This window comes from Mustela putorius, unplaced genomic scaffold (assembly GCF_011764305.1).
Source record: "Mustela putorius furo isolate JIRA1106 unplaced genomic scaffold, ASM1176430v1.1 tig00000695_pilon_pilon_pilon, whole genome shotgun sequence".
Classification (NCBI taxonomy): domain Eukaryota; kingdom Metazoa; phylum Chordata; class Mammalia; order Carnivora; family Mustelidae; genus Mustela; species Mustela putorius.
Window position 1 is genome coordinate 6,831,052 of NW_025421447.1, and position 17,849 is coordinate 6,848,900.

The 17,849-nt window shown below is 60.3% G+C and overlaps 2 protein-coding genes and 1 long non-coding RNA gene across 7 annotated transcripts; 2 read left to right on the top strand and 1 right to left on the bottom strand.

Moving 5' to 3' along the window:
* Positions 1-1,270: 1,270 nt before the first annotated feature.
* On the top strand, positions 1,271-8,284 carry TNK1 (tyrosine kinase non receptor 1). 3 transcript variants are annotated; one of them, XM_004760310.3, is made up of 13 exons: positions 1,271-1,344; positions 2,579-2,779; positions 2,918-2,988; positions 3,116-3,307; positions 3,495-3,650; positions 3,776-4,059; positions 4,246-4,519; positions 5,672-5,766; positions 6,070-6,234; positions 6,500-6,585; positions 6,907-7,205; positions 7,288-7,383; positions 7,520-7,764. In XM_004760310.3, exons 2-13 carry the CDS (start codon positions 2,602-2,604, stop codon positions 7,631-7,633), a joined length of 2,010 nt encoding a protein of 669 aa, XP_004760367.1. In that variant the 5' UTR covers positions 1,271-1,344; positions 2,579-2,601; the 3' UTR covers positions 7,634-7,764. The 3 variants fall into 3 exon arrangements, with proteins under 3 accessions (XP_004760367.1, XP_012915815.1, XP_012915816.1); XM_013060361.2 differs by lacking the exon at positions 6,907-7,205 and having other exon boundaries at positions 7,520-8,284; XM_013060362.2 differs by lacking the exon at positions 3,116-3,307.
* On the bottom strand, positions 8,239-12,653 carry PLSCR3 (phospholipid scramblase 3). 3 transcript variants are annotated; one of them, XM_013060363.2, is made up of 8 exons: positions 12,533-12,653; positions 12,150-12,326; positions 11,652-11,887; positions 11,514-11,556; positions 11,181-11,401; positions 10,755-10,916; positions 9,031-9,192; positions 8,239-8,947 (listed from the first exon to the last, which is right to left on the bottom strand). In XM_013060363.2, exons 2-8 carry the CDS (start codon positions 12,154-12,156, stop codon positions 8,891-8,893), a joined length of 888 nt encoding a protein of 295 aa, XP_012915817.1. In that variant the 5' UTR covers positions 12,157-12,326; positions 12,533-12,653; the 3' UTR covers positions 8,239-8,890. The 3 variants fall into 3 exon arrangements, with proteins under 3 accessions (XP_012915817.1, XP_012915818.1, XP_012915819.1); XM_013060364.2 differs by having other exon boundaries at positions 12,150-12,330; positions 12,533-12,639; XM_013060365.2 differs by having other exon boundaries at positions 8,239-8,589; positions 8,878-8,947; positions 12,150-12,588.
* Positions 12,654-13,020: 367 nt separating this feature from the next.
* LOC123392930 lies at positions 13,021-15,760 on the top strand. The gene is made up of 2 exons (XR_006607648.1): positions 13,021-13,254; positions 15,209-15,760. It is a non-coding gene; the product is annotated as an uncharacterized LOC123392930 (long non-coding RNA).
* The last annotated feature ends 2,089 nt before the right edge of the window (positions 15,761-17,849 follow it).

Consider the following 17,849-nt stretch of genomic DNA (forward strand, 5'->3'; position numbering starts at 1 on the left):
TCTCTCACTCTCTCTAATAAATAAATAAAATATAAACAAAACAAAACAAAACACAAGGATAGACAAGACAGATCCAGCCCCTACCATGCGGATCCCACAGTATAGCCGGGACATCAGATGCAGAGGGAGCTATTACAGTGTGATAAGCTGGCCTCGCTGGAGGTCAAGAGAAGGCAAGGAAACCAAGCAGGTTGAACTGTAAACTATAAAAATTTTCCCATCAGTGTTGGAATATCCTGTATGCTTACCAGGATGGGGGGTGTGTTCCCCCCAAGGGACTTTGGGGACAGCTTGCACATCCTTCCTTGGGACAGAAGGAGACACACGAGACGTCCTGAGACTGGTGACTTCCTCTCTGGGACCCCTGAGAGAAAAGGAGAGGAATGCTCCTCCTCAGAGCCTTTTTGGAGGTTCTGGACCTCAGAGCCTTTTTGGAGGTTCTGGACTTTGACCTGTGGCCCCCATCCCCACAGCCAGTGTACGGAGACTATGTGGGAGAAGGAGGGTTGAGCCAGAACGTGGCCAGTTAAGTGCCAGTTATGGGGAGGGGTGCCCTAAAGCATGGGGTGCTGCCCTTGGCCACCCAGACCAGGTACTAAGCCGGTATGGGGGGCAGGAGCCCACTCACACACAAGACCTCCCGCGTGTTCTGTCCTGGGTTGCTCCCAAAAGGTTCCTTTTCGGGGCAGCACATTGGACCAATATTCAGAGCTGGGCCAGGGACAACGGTCCCAACCTTACTTAGACCACGTGGGCTGAGGGCTGACTTCCTGCACCAGCAACACCTGTCCGCCCTGGTTCCATTTCAGAGCACCCTGCCTCCCCCCATATGGGGGCTAGGACGCCCTCTCCCCTGCTAGGGGGCAGGGACAAGGTCCTGTTTAGCCTCACATTCCCAGGGTCTGGGCAACATTTCTCCATCTGGCGCTGATCTGCATAAGGGGTGGGGCTCTGGCCGGGAGAGGTGAAAGATTTGGGGAGAGGGGACACGGGGGACAGGACCCCACGGTCCCAGGAAGCCTGGGAGGGATGAAAAGTTCTTTGGAAGAGGCGGGAAAGAGGATGTAGAGGGTGAGAGAGGGAAAAGACTGGAGAATGGTTTCTCCGGGTCTGGCCCGGAGGAGGAGGCGCCCCCCCCCCCCCCCCCCGCCTCCCCGCCTCCCCGCCTCCCCGCCTCAGGCCTTCCCGGGTTGGGGGCGAGGGGCGTGGTAGGGCTCCCCAGCGCGACGCCAGGCCCCGCCCCTACGGCCTGCGGCCCCGCCCCCGAGGCTGTGGTCCCGCCCCCCCGGGATTTAGTGCTGGTGGCCAGGGTGGTTCCGCTGCCGCCGCTTCCGCCTTCGCCAGGTGAGGGTCCCGCGGGGCGGGGACGCGGGGCACAGGGGCCGCAGGAGCGGCCGTCGCTTGGGGTGCGTCCGCGGATGCCCTGTTCGCCTCCCCTCCCTTCCGCGGCCGCCTTTCCTCCCGTCCCCCTTCGGGTACTGTCCCCACCTCACCTTGCTGGCGGTCTCCCTGGGTCCCGGCCTCCTCCCTCCTCGCTTCTCCGTGCGCCCGGTCCCTAGTTCAGCCCTTCGTCAGGGTTTAACTAAAGGTGGAGGGGGGCGTCCAGGTGCGTGTAAGGGAGAGCGCGGTGCAGGCAGCGCCCACAGCTCCCGGCCTTGGTTAGCTCAGACTGGGGGAGTTGCCTGGAAGCCCGGTTGGATTGAGTGACTCAGGTGTGCGGGCAGGGCTCCTGCAGCTGAGTGCAGGTGGGTGTGGAAGGGACTGTGCACCCGGCAGCACCTGGCTCCGTGGGCAGTGCCCGAGCTTAGCTCAGCCTGCACCTGACCGCCGGTCACAAATACCCAGTGATTTCAGGCGTGGCTGTCTCGGGTGCCGACCAGGCGGTGAGCCTGGGCATCTCGGAGCTGAGGGGCCGTATGCCCGCGTAGTTGAGGAATGTGTGCGCACGGGCCCTGGTCGTCTCGTGTGCTGTGTGTTTCTGTGGACCTTGATGTCTCCGACACGTGGGGCGGTGTATCTCAGAGGCCGTGAACCTCAGTGTCACCGGTAGGCGTGCAGGCATGGTTCACCGCAGCGTTACTGGAACGTCTCGGACTTGAAAGGCCATGTGTCTGGGTGGCTTAGCCCTCTTTTGCAGCATGTCTGTAGGTCTCTGTGTGTGTGTGTGTGTGTGTGTGTGTGTAGCAGTGTTTCCAGTGTGGAGGCAGGTTCCTGTGTGTCTGGGCACGCGCATCGGCAGGGCGGAGGCACTGTGTAGTTAGCATATCTGGGCATCCCTGGCAGGGATGTGGTACCTGGGTGTCCTAGGGGTCCAGGAGTAGGGTGCCGTCCTATCTCAAGAGTGGGAAGAGGAACATATGTCAGGTCTGCAGAGCTCTGGGATCTCAAGTGTGAGGTGGGGACCCTAGGTAGGCCACACCTAGGGTTTTTCCTGGGGTTTGTGGGAGTGGCCCGATTCCTGCCATTCTTTGATGCATCCCTCCCTCTGCACCTGAGTGTGTCTGATGGGGTTGGGGGTGGGGGTGGATCTCGAGGCCCCATTTCTGCTGTCTGGGAGTCCCATTGGCTTTGTGTCTAGAGCTGGATGCATGGACCTCCGGGATGCCTTCTCCAGACATGGTCCCCGAGGCGAGTTCAATGTGGCTGCTGAGGCTGCTCCGGGACATCCAGCTGGCCCAGTTCTACCGACCCATCCTCGAGGAGCTTACTGTGACCCGGCCGGAGCACTTTGACTTTGTCAGGCCCGAGGACCTGGATGGCATTGGAATGGGCCGGCCTGGTAAGGGGCCCCTGGTCTCTTCTTTCTCAGCCTGCCCCCCACCAGCCCTCCTCTGCCCTGTAAATCCTCCTGCGTCCTGACCTAACCCCCACAGCCCATCACGTAACACCCACGTGCCCTGATTCTGACCTTCCCCAGCCCAGCGCAGACTCACTGAGGCTCTGAAGAAGCACCGTTCGGGGCTCAAGTCAAAGAACTGGGTCTACAAGGTGTGTGTTTTGGGGTGGGGGGGGCAACAGGCTTAAAGGGTCAGCGTAGGCCCGGAACTGGGGCGGGCCGAGTGTCAGGGAGGAGTGGTACAGGGTTCCACACACTTAATTCCCACCCCTGCTTCAGATCCTTGGGGGCTTAGCACCTGAGCAGAAGGACACCACCTCAGATCCTGACAGCCCCCTGTCCCTCCCTGAGCCCGAGGGGGGACTCAAGTGTCTGATCCCGGACGGTGCTGTGTGCAGAGGGGAGCTGCTGGGCTCTGGCTGCTTTGGCGTGGTGCACCGAGGGCTGTGGACACTGCCTGGTGGCCAGAGTGTGAGTCCGGGGAGCCTCCTTCATTCTGGGTGCTGGGGCCAGCCGCCGGTCTGGTCTTTGCTTCTTTTCTTTTCTTTTCTTTTCTTTTCTTTTCTTTCTTTCCTTCCTTTTTTAATTTTGGCTTCCCCTCTGCCCTGCATGCCCTCTCTGCTCTGGGTGCCAATGTCCTTTCCCTGTGACGCCCCAGGTCCCAGTAGCTGTCAAGTCCCTCCGGGTGGGTCCTGAAGGCCCCGTGGGCACAGAGCTGGGGGACTTCCTTCGAGAGGTGTCCGTCATGATGAACTTGGAGCACCCACACGTGCTGCGTCTGCACGGCCTCGTACTGGGCCAGCCTCTGCAGATGGTGAGCTGGCCGGACAGCAGCTCCCAGGGCAGGGGCGCGATGGGAGGGAGGGAGGAGGCCAGAGGCCGGGGTGGGCGGCGGGGAGGGGGGCAGACCTCTGCTCACGCGGCGCCGCGCTCCGGCAGGTGATGGAGCTGGCGCCGCTGGGCTCCCTGCACGCGCGCCTGACCGCCCCGGCCCCGACACCCCCGCTGCCCGTGGCCCTGCTGTGCCTCTTTCTGAGGCAGCTGGCAGGGGCCATGGCGTACCTGGGGGCCCGCGGGCTGGTGCACCGAGACCTCGCCACGCGCAACCTGCTGCTGGCTTCCCCGCGCACGGTCAAGGTGGCGGACTTCGGGCTGGTGCGGCCGCTGCGCGGCGCCCGGGGCCGCTACGTCATGGGCGGGCCCCGCCCCATCCCCTACGCCTGGTGAGGGGCCGAGGGGGCGCTGATCCGGGCGGCGTGGGCACGCCAGGCCCCCAGAGTAGGCCGGGACGAGGATTCGGAAGGGTTTGGGAAGGAGATCACAGAGGGTGGTGGTGGCGCCGTGTAGGTCGCTCGTGGGGGAAACGCGCCCCGCCCCCTCGGCGGCCTGGTTCAGCAGAGTTTCCGCAGGTGCGCGCCGGAGAGCCTGCGCCAGGGGGCCTTCTCTTCTGCGTCCGACGTGTGGATGTTTGGGGTGACATTGTGGGAGATGTTCTCCCGGGGCAAGGAGCCCTGGGCCGGGGTCCCGCCGTACCTCATCCTGCAGCGGCTGGAGCAGGACCGGGCCCGGCTGCCTCGGCCTCCCCTCTGCTCCAGGGCGCTCTACGCCGTCGCCTTGCGCTGCTGGGCCCTCCACCCCGCCGACCGGCCTAGCTTTTCTTACCTGGAGGGGCTGCTCCAAGAGGTGGGAGCCCCTACCTCCCCCCACACACCCCGTTTCACCTCCCCGTTTTCTCCCAGAGTTGCACGCACAAGACTAACATAATTCCCCGGGCTGGGGTCTGGGACAGACCAGCAGATTCGGGCTCTACCTGCAGGGTGCTCGGAGCCCTGGGGAGGCAGTTTGGCCTACACAGATGCGGGCTCAAGGGCTGCGGGCTGGGCCAGAAAAGGGGGCGCTCAGAGCAGCGGGCTGCTGTGGGTGTCTCCAGGCAGAGGTTAAAGCAGTTCAGCCGGCAACCCAGGGAAGACAGCGAGGTGACCTCAGGGGCGCTGTGCAGGGATGAGGAAGGAGCCATAGATAACCAGAGCTATTGCAGGGCACTTGATCTGTGGAAGGTACCACACTAAGACACTTAGACTATCTTCCTGCACCACTACTTCATTCTCACCATCCAGGAAGGCCACTGTTTCGTGGCCTTTACGAATGGGGCAGTTATGGCATTGACATTGAAGGGCTTTGCCTAAATTCACAGAGTAAGCAGAGGAGCAGTCTTAGGTCAGTTAAACCAGTGAAATGACCCAAATCACTGAACTCTGTTGTTGAAGTTCAGTCATTACTCCGATGGCACCTGGGAGCCATGGAAGGGTTTTGAGCAGGAGTGGGTCACAAGCCCACGTTATGTGCTCTGTCGCTCTGGCTTGGTGCAAGAAGGGATAGGAGGCAGGACACTGAACATGGGAAGAGCAGGTAGGTGATGGGCTCCGAAGCAGGAATGAAATGATGCCGATGTCTGGTTCACAGTCAAGGCAGTGGGACCGGAAAGAAATGGAAAATTTCTGGAGGCCCCGGGAGGCAGAACTATGTGTGGAGTAAAAGCAGGGTAGGGGACATTCGCCTTGGTTCCCCTAGGTAGAGACAGGGCCCCCCTTTTTTGCTTGCTGACTCCTGGGCTGTGCCCAGCTTGGCATGGACTCCAGGCCTGCCTCCCCTCCTGGATGACAACTGGGGGACGGGGACAGTCCCACCCTGGGCCCAGGACCGAGGACATAGCTGGAACAGGTTTCATTGTTGGGGGCAAGAACAGAGAGGAGTCTCCTTTCTTCCCTGCTCCCAGGAAATTACCCTTTGGACTCAGGCCACACCCCCTGATACCCTCTCCTCCTGTCTCTGCAGGCCTGGCCTCCTGAGGGACGTTGTGTCCAGGATGTCATGGAGCCAGGCGCCCTAATGATGCAGACTGGTGACCTCATCACCATCATCGAGGGCAGGTGAGAGCCTCATGCCACCCACATGTCCCCAGGAGGAGGACTCACAGCCCACCTTCCTGATGCGGGTCCGACCTGCTGCTCCTCAGCATCTTGAACCCGGCTCCTCTGCCTCCCCTCTACCCCACTGGGCCCCGAGAGCTGCACTACCATTGTGGTGGCCTCCGGCTGGAGCCACCAAGCCCATAGAGCCCTTTTGTGTTCCGGAGAAAAAAGCTTCCCTTCCTCCAGGCAGATGCTTGCGAGCTGAATGTGGGCTCGGGCCCAGCCCCCGCCCGGCGCCTTCACCAGTGCCTCTTCCCACAGCCCCGACTCTGCGACCTGGAAGGGCCAGAATGGCCGGACACTCAAAGTGGGCAGCTTCCCAGCCTCGGCGGTGACGTTGGCAGACGGGGGGGGGCCGCCAGCCACCCGTCTGGTCCAGAGGGTCTCCCCTGCCCAGGGAGAGCGACAGCAGGGAAGCGGAAATGGGTAGGCACCTGAAACAGTGGGGTGGGGTGTGTGGGGGGACACAGCTGGGCTGGGGGAACCATGTCCTGCAACTTCTCTGGAAAGGAAGCTTGGGGAGGGGGCCCGGGTGAGGCTGGAGGGAAGGCTGGGCTCGGCTCCCAGCTGGAGGGTCCCCTCTGAGTCTCCGCCTGCCTGGGAGAGCCCCCCAACATTTCTGGGGTAGGGGACACGGCTAGGTGGGTCAGGGGTGAGGGTGTGGAGTGAATGGGATCCCTGTCTCTCACAGGGACAGAGGGAAGGCAAAGCTTCAGGATTTACCTCCTGCACGGGCCCAGAGAAGGAACAGGAATGTGCCCCTGCAGAGGATGAAAGGTAGGCATGGCTGATGGGGACCTGGCCTCTGGGGTCTCGAGATCAAGAGCGATTCTCTGAGTATCCTCCTGCCTGGAGTACCGAACTTGGCGCACTTGACTGGACAGCCCGGCTGGACTTGAGGGACTGCCCACCCCACTTTCAGCTCCTGCCACCTCGGCCTTTTGGGGCCTCCCCTGCCTCAACTTGGGTGTCTGCTGGGCATACCCTACTGCACCCCTAGCTGAGGGTCACCCCAAGAGCAGGGCACAGAGTGGGGAGAAGGCAGGGCCCTGCGCCTGTGCTCCCTCTCAAGCTTTATTTTTTTTTCTCAATGTACAGTCCTTTCCAAGAGTCTGGAGTCTGTTCTGTCCCTGGGCCCCCGCCCCACAGGGGGTGGTTCGAGCCCCCCTGAACTTCGTCATGCCAGAGCCGTGCCCCAGGGACCCCCAGGCCTGCCATCCCGGACTCCCTTTGCCTCTAGCCCTTCTCAGCCCAGCCAGCCCCCCAGGGAGCGGCCTCCCTGGCCCAAAAGGGAACCCCCCCACAGCCAGCCCTCAGGAGCACGTGCCACTGGCAAAGCCACCATCCCCTCTGGAGGCCTCTTGCCAGACCCCGAGCTACAGAGGAGGGTCATGGAGGTGAGCTCTCCCTGATGTGGCTGGTGTCCGGAGGGGGCTCTAGGCTGGGGCAGCGGCCTGAGCGAGGCTTTGTGCCCCGCAGGTGGAGCTGAGCGTGCACGGAGTCACCCACCAGGAGTGCCAGGCAGCACTGAGGGCCACTGGGGGAGACGTGGTTTCTGCCATCCGGAACCTCAAGGTAAAGCCGGATGCTGCTCTCTGGTTCTTGCAGCTCCCGCGGCCCCCACCAATCGCCCAACACTCACTGTCCCCCCTGCCCAGCACTCACTATCTCCCCCCACCTGGCACTCACTGTCCCCCCTGCCACCCCGCAGGTGGAGCAGCTCTACCATCTGAGCAGCCGGTCCAGAGCCGACTGCCGACGCATCCTGGAGCATTACCAGTGGGATCTCTCCGCGGCCAGTCGCTATGTCCTGGCTCGGCCCTGAGCGCTGCCCCCTTGGGCACGGATACCGGCCTGGATGGACGGCCTGGCCGTGTGGGACCAAGCGGAACCAGAACGGATCCCACCAGGGCAGAACTTCCTCCACGGGGAGACTGTGCCAGAGGCAGCTGCAGCAGGAGCTGGGGCCGGGCATGGGCGAGCATCTCTTCCCGTACCCGTTGGCCTCCGAAGGCTCCAGCCTCCTTGGCTAGTTCATAGAAGGATCTAGTCTGGTCTGCCTACCGTATTCCCAACTAAAAGAACTTGGAGAGACAGAGCTGTCCCCCATCACACGCTTGCTCAGGAGGACCTTGGGAACAGCCATCCGGAGTGGCCGGGCCCCACCACGCCAGACTCTATGTGCGCAGCCATCCCAGATGGCAGACGCCTCCCTCTGGATTCGGGGTACATGGCCCAAACTGCTTGGCTCGGTCCGGGGCCATGATGGAGGATGGCGTTGTCTTCTTGAACTCAAGGACACTGGACCTGGGCAGCCTGGATGGCGAAACGGGCCAGCCCCACCCCCCCGACCGCCAAAGGCCCACCTATTTCCCTGGGTTTCTTCCCACACCCATGCTTCTATTGTCCCATGACATACATCTCCCAGTATCCAAAAAGTTACAAACTTTATATGAATATAACATACAAAGGTGCAGCCTCCTTCCCCGGGTGAGGAAAGGACGGGATGCTTGTGTAAGGCACGGGAGCTGCTAAGCGCTGACTGCGGGCAGGGCCCAAGGGGGAAGGACGTTGGCACCGGAGGGCAGGCCCTACAGCTGTTGACGGGGAGGCGGGGATCCCCCCTCAGAGGCCCACAGTCTCAGGCTGGACTCGCTGGCCACGCCAGTGCGGGGGGAGAGCAGCCTTTGCTGCCGTCTTTGGTGCTGCAGGGCCCCAGCCTCAGCTCTGTCAGAAAACCCCAGGGCTCTGGATTCCACAGACCACACATGGAGCAGAGGCCTGGTAGGGGGTGAGGGAGAGTCTGAAAGCGAATATGCCTGCGCGCTGGGGGCTCGCCAGAGACAGTGGTGGGAGGTCGCAGGGGCAGGGCTCTCCTAAATACTCTTCTCTGGGGGCCGAGGCGAAGGAGGCCGGGGAATGAGGGTAGGGGTAGGGCCACGTGGCCCCTAGACTCTCAGGCATCCCTGTCTGTCCCCTGTCATGTGCTTTAAGGGAAGGGGCTGCCTCTGAGGAGGGGCTGGGGCAGGCCGCCATCTTGGATCCCCGTTGAGGTGATGGTCTCCTCACCCTGACGTGGCCTCTAACTGGTGATGGCCGAAGGCCCAGTGCCTCCTCGCTTCTCGAAGAACATGTAGTCCTGAGGGGAGGGCACTGTCACCAGAGCTCAAAGCCTGGCGTGAGAGCAGAGGGACAGGAGGGGAGGCGGGGCGGCCAACTCACGATGAGGAATGTGGCTCCCAGCAGCACAGCCTTCACCCTCACATCCAGATCCAGCGGGAACTGCAGGCCAAAGTCATCTGCATCCGTGAGGGCCTCTCGGAGCAGCCCCCCCCACTGCTTGCTGATGCGGCCCACACTGCGGGACTCATCCGGGGTCTTCACCTGGGGGTGGGGGATGGGGGGCAGAACCCAACTGGGAAGGATGCGACTGACCTCCCACCATCACCCCGCACGAACCATGCAGGCCCTCCACTCCGGGAATCCTTCCGACAGCCCCAGGTTTCCACGTGACATTGGGGGAAACTGAGTCAGCCTAGGTCATGCTGCATGTGTATAGCAAAAATCAGAATTCGGGCTCTGATGTGTGGCTCTTAAAAGGCCTCATGTGAGAACAGAACATCAGCGGTGGGACACGTGTAAGTGTGATGGGCTCATCTCAGCACAGGGCTGCCCGCTGGGTTTGTTCTGGTTACCAAAGTACCTGGCACCCATGGTGGGTGCCCTGGATGCCCTGAACACAGTAGTCTGCTCAAGTGGGGCTGGGCAGGCTGAGCTCTAGGAGCCCCCCAGGCTTCTGGAAGGCTGTGGCTGTCCGAAGGTGTGGTTTTCCTCGAATCTGCAAAGTAGGACAGATCCTGTCCACCATTAGCAGCTTCGTCCACCTGCTTCTATGGGGGCAGCAGTATGTGGCCTGTGAGGACCCAGATTTTCACGGGCCTCCCTGGGCCCAGCAGCAAGAGCTCCTGCCACTGTGGGTGGGAACTCACAGTGATCCCCCGGTCCTTTTCCTAGGCTTAGTCTTCATGACTGGAACAATGCCCATCCCGTCACCTTCCCCCACTGCCTCCCAGAGCTGGGGCACTCCTGCAGACCAGTCTCAAGATGAGGAAGGGCTTCTCCCTGCCAGCCCTGGGGTCCCAACTGCAGCCCCAAATAGGGATCCTTCACAATTAGGTAAAAGGGAGACTGGCCCTGTGAGGGCCCTGAGGTCTCCCTGTTCCCATCCAGAGCTCACCAGTGATCCGTCGATCACTGGTTCCATCGATCATGGAACCTCCACCCACACACCAAGGTGACTTGATTTTAAAAGCAGGCTTAGGCCAGACACCTCATCAACAGCCTTGGGAAGTCTGTGGGCATCTACCTGTTATCCCTTCCTTATCTGTACGGGTGATTATCCCTGAGGGAACTCAAGTGTCTGTGAGATACCTGTCTTCTAGAAACCTTCCCCTGAGAGTATCAGCACTTGGGCTCTCCCGGCGGATGACAGAAATGCATGATGACAGGGATATAGATCACCCAGATTCCCAGTTGGAGGGGCTGTTTGGACTTCTAGGTTGGCGGGGCAAGCAGCAGGATCTTAGCAAGTCTGGTGCTTGCTCCTGGGTCAGGGCTCAGACTCCTGCAAAGGAGCCACATGGGTCCAGCCCACAGCAGACTTGCCCTAAATGGGGCCTGGCTTTAGACTCTTTCCCCTTCCACATAGGGCTGCCAGTGACCATCAGCACTGGTCCCTAAGAAGACACTTCTTTGCCAAGCTTTCATTTCTCAGGACCACAGGGACATCCCTTCCTGAGTGGAGGAACCCTGGAAGTGTGGTATGAGTCACAGTGGGTTTGGATGTTAGAGCTCAGGGTCTTGACCTTCGTGTTGGCCAACCCACCTCACAGAAGCTGCCATCTGGCTTTACGGAGGTCCCAGGACTCTCCCCTTACTCCCGGTACCTCAAAGTTGGTGTCTGTGCCGCAGCCACAGGTCCAGCAGGGCCCCACCACACGCAGGATGGTGCGGCGATCGGCATCCTGGATGGAGAACTTGGGGAGGAAGGGGTGCCAGGTCTGTAGCACGTGGCCAATGGTGGTGCCGGGGGGAGCCTGGACTTCCATCTGGAGTGGGAGGCAGACAGGATCAGCAGAGCCAGGGCACCCCGGCCCAAGCTCTCACAGGTCGGGCTCCGTCATCCGTCTCCCCGCACAAGACCTCCCGCCCCCTTCGCTAGACCACTTGTCACCACCCTCACGGCTGCCCATCTCACCGGCCTGAGCCCATGCCTCGTTGCGAGTGGACCGTGCTCAGTCAGTGGTCCTCCCCACCATGGCCTGGCCCCACCCCTGCCCGAACCCCTCCTCGGCCCCGCCCTCCGGGCCCACCTCCTGGAGGCCGCAAGGGCAGCAGCCACAGCCACAGTGGAGGGGGCGGAGCAGGCGGAGCACCTCGCGGTCACCGGGGTCCACCACGCGGACACGCAGGGGCCGGCGGGCGCCACAACACAGACGCGCGCAGCAGCTGCTCTCCTCAGCCGCCTGACCCAGGGGCTGGCCGGCCCCCGAGCGCAGTTCATACCGGTTACAGGTCTCCCAGCCTAGGAACGCTGCCACGGGGGACAGGCAGAGGCTCAGGCACTGGCACCCCTGAGAGTGCACCCTCTCCGTGCCCCCCCCCCTCCGCACCATGAGGCCCAACCTACTCCCCCTTCCACTCACCTTCCACGCGCTCAGCCTTCTGGTGAATCAAGATCTGATCGATCTGGAAAGAGAGTGGGGTGGGCGGCGATGTCAGCGGGTTGGCCTGAACGCCAGGCTCCCCGCCTCATACCGCCACTCCTCCTCCCTCCCACTCACCTGCACCAGGAATTCGAGGCCGGAAGGCACCCCCGGCAGTGGCAAGAAGGGGGCGGCAGGCCCTGGGGCTCCAGGGCCGGGCGAGGGGAAGACAGAGAAGCCGGGCGCAGGGGCAGGTACGTGGGCGGGCACTGGCGCCGGCCCGGGCCCAGGGTGCAGGGCCGGCTCCGGGTACCCCGCGGTCACAGGGTAGGGTGGTGGGGGTGAAGGGGCGTGCCCTTTGTGGGGCAAGTAGCCTGTCGAGGGAGACAGGGGTGGATTAGAAGGGGACCCGCGGCCTCACCCACTTCCCCCAGGAGCCCGGCCGCGAGGCTGCGGAGGGGGGAGTGTGATGGGAAGAGGCGGAGAAAGATGCGGCGGGGGAGCAGGGCGGCGGCTCCCGGAGGAAGGGAGGGGCCCACGCAGCCAGTCGGAGCACATTCCGGGAGGATGGGTTCGACGCCCGGCTCCCGAGTCCGTGGGGGGATAACGGAGACCCTCCACCCGGCGCCCACTTACCTGCCATGGGAGAGGGGTAGTTGGCGGGATACTGGGGTGTCCGGGAGGCTCAGTCTGAGCGGCGGAGGCAAGTTCGGGCACAGCCAAACAGACCCAGAGACAGACACAAAGACGGACAAGCAAACGCGGACAGGCTGCTGCGCCCGCCGCCAGCCCAGGGTCTCTAGGGCGGCGCCTCTGACTCAGGGAGAAATCGAAACTGTCAGCGGGCAGGGCGGGGTACCTGCGACCCTTCATTCCCTCGGGGGCCCCAGAACCGCCCCCTCCTTTGTTCTCCCATTCTCCGCGGAGACCGCTGTTGGCAGACGGCAGGACAGATGGACCCGCGGCCCGACCAACGCCCGACCTGGAGGCGTCCTGACCCTTCGGTGCCCCCTGCTCACCTGAAGCCCCTGGAAGAGCTGGGTTGCCCAGCTCCCGGTCGCTCACAGGAGCTCGGAGAGGCGGGCCCGAGATCTGACCCCGCCCCTCGACCCGTCCAGGCCCCGCCCCTCCCGGCCTGGGCGGCGCGCCTGCGCACAAAGGAGGCCGGCTCTCCGCTGGCTGTGGACCACCGGCTGCGCGGGGCGGTCGGCGTCCCCTCCTCCTCCGCTCCGGAGCCCCAGGCCAGAGGTCGTTCGCCTGGGGAGGGCTGCCGGCGGAGACCTAGCCCTGCGACCCCGCCAGGTCTGCGGGCGCGGAGGGCTCCGTGTCCCTGGGTGGGAAGCGAGGGCAGCTTGCGCGGCGCTAGACCCCAGGCTCCTCCTCCCAAGGGCGGTTCGGGCCCCGCTGACGCAGCGGAACACCCTCACACTCCCTCATTGGCTTCCAGGGCTGGTCCCCCGCTCCCTTTCGGCCTCCCGGGGGCTGCCTCGCGGGCTCCTCTCCGTGACGCCGCAGTCACCCACTCAGACACCTTGCAACTACAATAGTGCCTGCAGGAACCCTAGACCACGTGGTGACAGGCCGCCCAGCGGTGTCAGCGGTGACCATGCGGCGCAGGGAGGGGGGCGGAGGCAGCGCGGTTGGCAGGAAAGCCTCCGGAGAAGAGTGGCCTCTCCTGCGTCCTGAGTAGAGGCGCGCAGTTGCGAGGAAGCCCTGGGCCTGGGGCCCCACGGGCCGAGCGGTAAGACAGGAGCTTACACAGCGAGGCCAGCGCACGTGTACGGGCCTGCTGGGACTGGGACTTGGCCCCGGGGACCGCACGGAGCCCACCGCAACACTTTCAGACCCAAGGAGAAGGTCAATTCTGTGTTTTAGAGAAACCACTTACACCGGAAGGTGGACCGTGCAGGCACCCGGGACAGTCGCTGGGGGAGAGGATGCTGTGTTAGTGCGGACAGATAGACGTGGCAGACTTGGGGGACACTTAGACGGTAACATAGAACTTGTTGGAGGGGTGAGATGTGGAGGTGAGGAGTTCAGTCCCTGTCTGGTGACCAGGTCACCCCTTGGGGTCACCCCTCCAGAGGGACACAGGAAGAAGCAGGTTTGTGGGTGACGGTGGGGCTCCTTTGCCCCTATGTCCATGTTTCTCTGGACTGGTCAGCTGCTGCCACAGCTTTCGTCATGGTGAACTTCAGACCCAAGTGCCTGACCTCTCCCTTGGTATCCCTTAGTACCTCAGATTCGACTTGGCGGGAACCATATAAACATACGGAAATTCAGTTACTCAACAAAGACTCTGAGCATCTACTCTATGTCAGACAGCATTGATAGGAACACACAGAGGGTTTTTGTTTGTTTTCTTAAGTTTTTTATTTATTAGAGAGAGAGCACGAGCAGGGGGAGGAACAGAGGGAGAGGGGAGAAGCAGGCTCCCCACTGAGCAGGGAGAGCCCATACGGGGCTCGATCCCAGGACCCTGGGATCCTGACCTGAGCCCAAGGCAGATGCTTCACTGACTGAGCCACCTGGGCGCCCAGGAATCTACAGCAGTTAAAAGAGACATTAAAAATTGCTGATGTCCTGTGGCTTGCATTCTAGCAGAGAAGAGACAAAAAATGTAAAATATTCTAGAGGGCAGATGTGACCAGTGCTCTGAAAAAAACGGGCCAAGGTAAGGAGAATACAGGGTGGTGGGCAGGAGTGGCGCTACCAAAGGGGATGGGCAAGGAAGGTGCCACTAAGGAGGTGGGAGTTGAACAAAAACCTAGAGGTCAAGGATCAAGCTAGGCCGACTTCTGCCGAAGAAGGGAACGCCGAAGGCAAAAGCTCTAAGGGAGAAGCCTGCCTTACCTGTTCAACAGACAGAAAGGAGGCCAGTGCGGACGGAGTGGAAGGAACTAGGGAGAAGTAAGAGAGGTCACAGAAGCCCGAACCACATACAGCCCTGCAGACCACTGGATTGGACTGAATGAGATGGGAAGGGTTGCAGGGTTTGGACAGAGACTGGACTGACACTCAATCAGGGGTCCTCAACTCTGGCCACAAGAGAGAATCTTCTGGGAGCTTCACAAAATACCTCTTCGTGGGCCCCGGGTCCTATCAACTCAATTAGAATATCTGGGGTCAATGTAGACAGGAGACCTTTTTGAGAATTTCTTAAGATTTTAATGTGCAGCTAAAGGCTGAGGACCCCGATGTCACAGGGTGTCTCTCTCTCAGGCTGTTCTGTCTGGAATAGGCAGGCAAGGGAACTAGAACTAGAAGTTCTTGGAAGAACTAGGTGGGATGTGATGGGGGCTTGGACCAGGGGCCGGAGTGGTAGGTGAGGAGCAGGTGGTGAGATTCCGGGTTTGCATTTAAGCCAACTAGACTTGATGGCTTGCTTGGGTACAGAATGTGAGAAAACGGGCAAGCAAAGTTGACTGGGGCTGGGCCCAGGAGGCTCTTCCTCACGGGGCTGTGCTCCTCCTGCTTGGTCATTTCCTGCCTGCCTACTCCATCCTGCGCTCCAGAAACTCCAGCTCTCCCTCCTGACTTGTCCCCAGTGTGGTTTGTCCCTTTTCTTCTGGTGAACTATTCATGCTGCTGCCCCGCAGGTGGGCAGAAGCCTTACCAGTCCCCCAAAGCAAAAGGAGCCCTCCTCAGTACCTACATGTAACACCGATCACGCTGGAACAAATTGCTTTTGCTAGGTTCTGTCTACACTGCTGAAGTCTGAATGTCTTGGCATGTATAAGAAGGAAAGGACTTATCACGGGGAGCTGGACAGAAGGGAGTTTGGATCCTGGCTTACACCCGGCTGTGATATGGACAACCTGCTTCCCCTCCGCTAGCTTCACTTCCCGCTGCCTTGTACGACCCGCAAGAACTGGAAACCGACCCGCAAGAACTGGAAACCACAGTGCTCTGATAACAGGGACCAATTACTAAGCCGGCTTTATCTTGGTTCCTCAAGGGCCCCCCTCCCACACTGGCAGGGTCAAAGCTCAGGTGTTAAAGATCACAGTACAGGGAAGCTTGCCATTCCTGATGTTGGGGTCTCCTCCACGTGGAAGTCCCCCACGGCCCCCGTGCTGCCTGGGGTGAAGGATGGAAATGCAGCAGGAGCCCTGGACTGGATGCTTGGAGCCTGGGGATCCTGGGATGGCTCCGCCACTGGCACTCTGGGCCTCTCTGGGGGGTCCCTCTGAGGCTGCATTTTCGTCCTCACTAAAATAAAGAAATATTGTGATCTTGTACTAATACACCTCAACTCATGCCTCCTCCCTGGATATAAATGCTTCTATGGCTCCCCACTGCCCTCAGAAGAGCCTGACTTCTCAGCCCGAGGCTCCCCACCCTTTGGCCCCCGGTATCCACATTTTTCACTACGACCCTCTCCTGGTCTTCAAGCCATTCACCAAAAATTCTTTTTTTTTCTTTTTTAAAGATTTTATTTATTTGACAGAGAGAGAGCACAAGCAGGAGGGATTGCAGTCAGATAGAGAGGGAGAGGCAGACTCTCCGCTGACACAGGGCTCAAACCCAGGACCCAGGGATCATTGATCAGAACTGAAGGCAGAGGCTTAACCGACTGAGCCACCCGGGCACACCTGGTCACCAGGAATTCTTTCAGGTCACAAGTCTACTGGGCTCTTGTCTGCTTCAGGGCTGCCTCAAAAACTCCTACCCCGGTCTGGAACACACCCCCGCCCCCTCACTGTGTTCTTCAGGTCCCTACGGAACGTTTTTGCACACTGCAGCTGCTACAGGAGTCCGGAGCTCAGAAGGGACTAGGGCGGAAGACAGAAATCCTAGGTTTAAAAGTATTCCGATTGGGGCGCCTGGGTGGGTCAAAGCCTCTGACTTCGGCTCAGGTTATGATCTCAGGGTCCTGGAATTGAGGCCCACATCGGGCTCTCCACTCGGCAGGGAGCCTGCTTCCCCCTCTCTCTCTGCCTACTTGTGATCTCTCTCTGTCAAATAAATAAATAAAATCTTTAAAAAAAAAGTATTCCGATTATAACTGAAGATGGGGGCTCACAGAGATTACCCCAAAATCCTCCATTTAGAGAAACGGCCTGTACTGTTTCTGAATGCACACCTTTGGAAAAACTAAGCACATGCCTCCAACACACCACACAGATATGCACTCAATGAAACACACAAACATGGAAAGTAACAAAGCTGATGTTAAATACATACACACAGGTGTTCTAACTCTCCATTGAAATTTGAAAACCATGGATCTAAACTGGGTGGCGAAGGGGAAGCTGGTAGGTCAGCCACAGCGAGAGGGAAAAGCGGGAATAGTGACAGAGAAGCAACAGGTTGTCGGGGCGCCTGAGGGGCTCAGTCGTTAACGTCTGCCTTCAGCTCAGGGCATGATCCCAGGGTCCTGGGATCGAGCCCCGCATTGGGCTCCCTGCTCGGCGGGAAGCCTGCTTCCCCCTCTCTCCCTCACCTGCTTGTGTTCCCTCTCTTGCTGTGTCTCTCTTTGCCAAATAAATAAATAAAATCTTTAAAAAAAAAAAAAGGTCATGTTCCGAGGACCGTGTGGCCAACTGTGTCCCATGCTACAGAGGCCGAAGATGACAAGATTGAAAGCCATCCGCTGGATCGCACAACCAGAGGTCCTAACGAGTCACAGGATCCTTCCAAGGGCATTTATGGGCAAGAGATGGGATGGGAGACCAGCCGGGGTCAGCAGGTGATGCATAAGCCTGAAGTCCAGAACTTCCCTGAGCTCCCCAACTACCTGCTTGGATGTGAACCAGGCATTTCAGAAGAAGCCCATCCAACACATGCCAACCTGCCTCCTGCGATCTGCCTGTTTTTCTCATCCGAGTAACAGCACCTCCAGCAGGTGTATAACCCAGAAGGCTCCCACTCATTCAGCCCTTATATCCAGTCCATCAGCGGGTCCCATCGGCACCACCTTCGAAATGCATCTGACCCAGGCCCTTCTGACCATCTCTTCCACCCTAAGACAAGCCACCACCATCATCTCATACCTGGGCCTCCTCTCCCGCCTTCCTCCGATGGGTTCTCCAGGTCTTCTAAATGTAGACATCAGATCCTAGCATTCTCTGACTTCAAACCTTTCAACCATTTACTGCTGCATTACAAATGAATTCCAAGTGCCTTACCACTCCCGGCAAGGCCCGCATGGGCATCTGGGATCTGGGGCCCTCGCCACTACCCATCAGCCACACTGGTTTTGCCCCTTCTCAGTGCACCTGATTTTCTTCTGCCTCAAGGATTTTGAACGGCTTCTTTGCAGTCAGTTCTGAAGGTTACTCTTCCTGTCTAGAATATGCTTCCCCTAGGGGCACCTGGGTGGCTCAGTTGTTG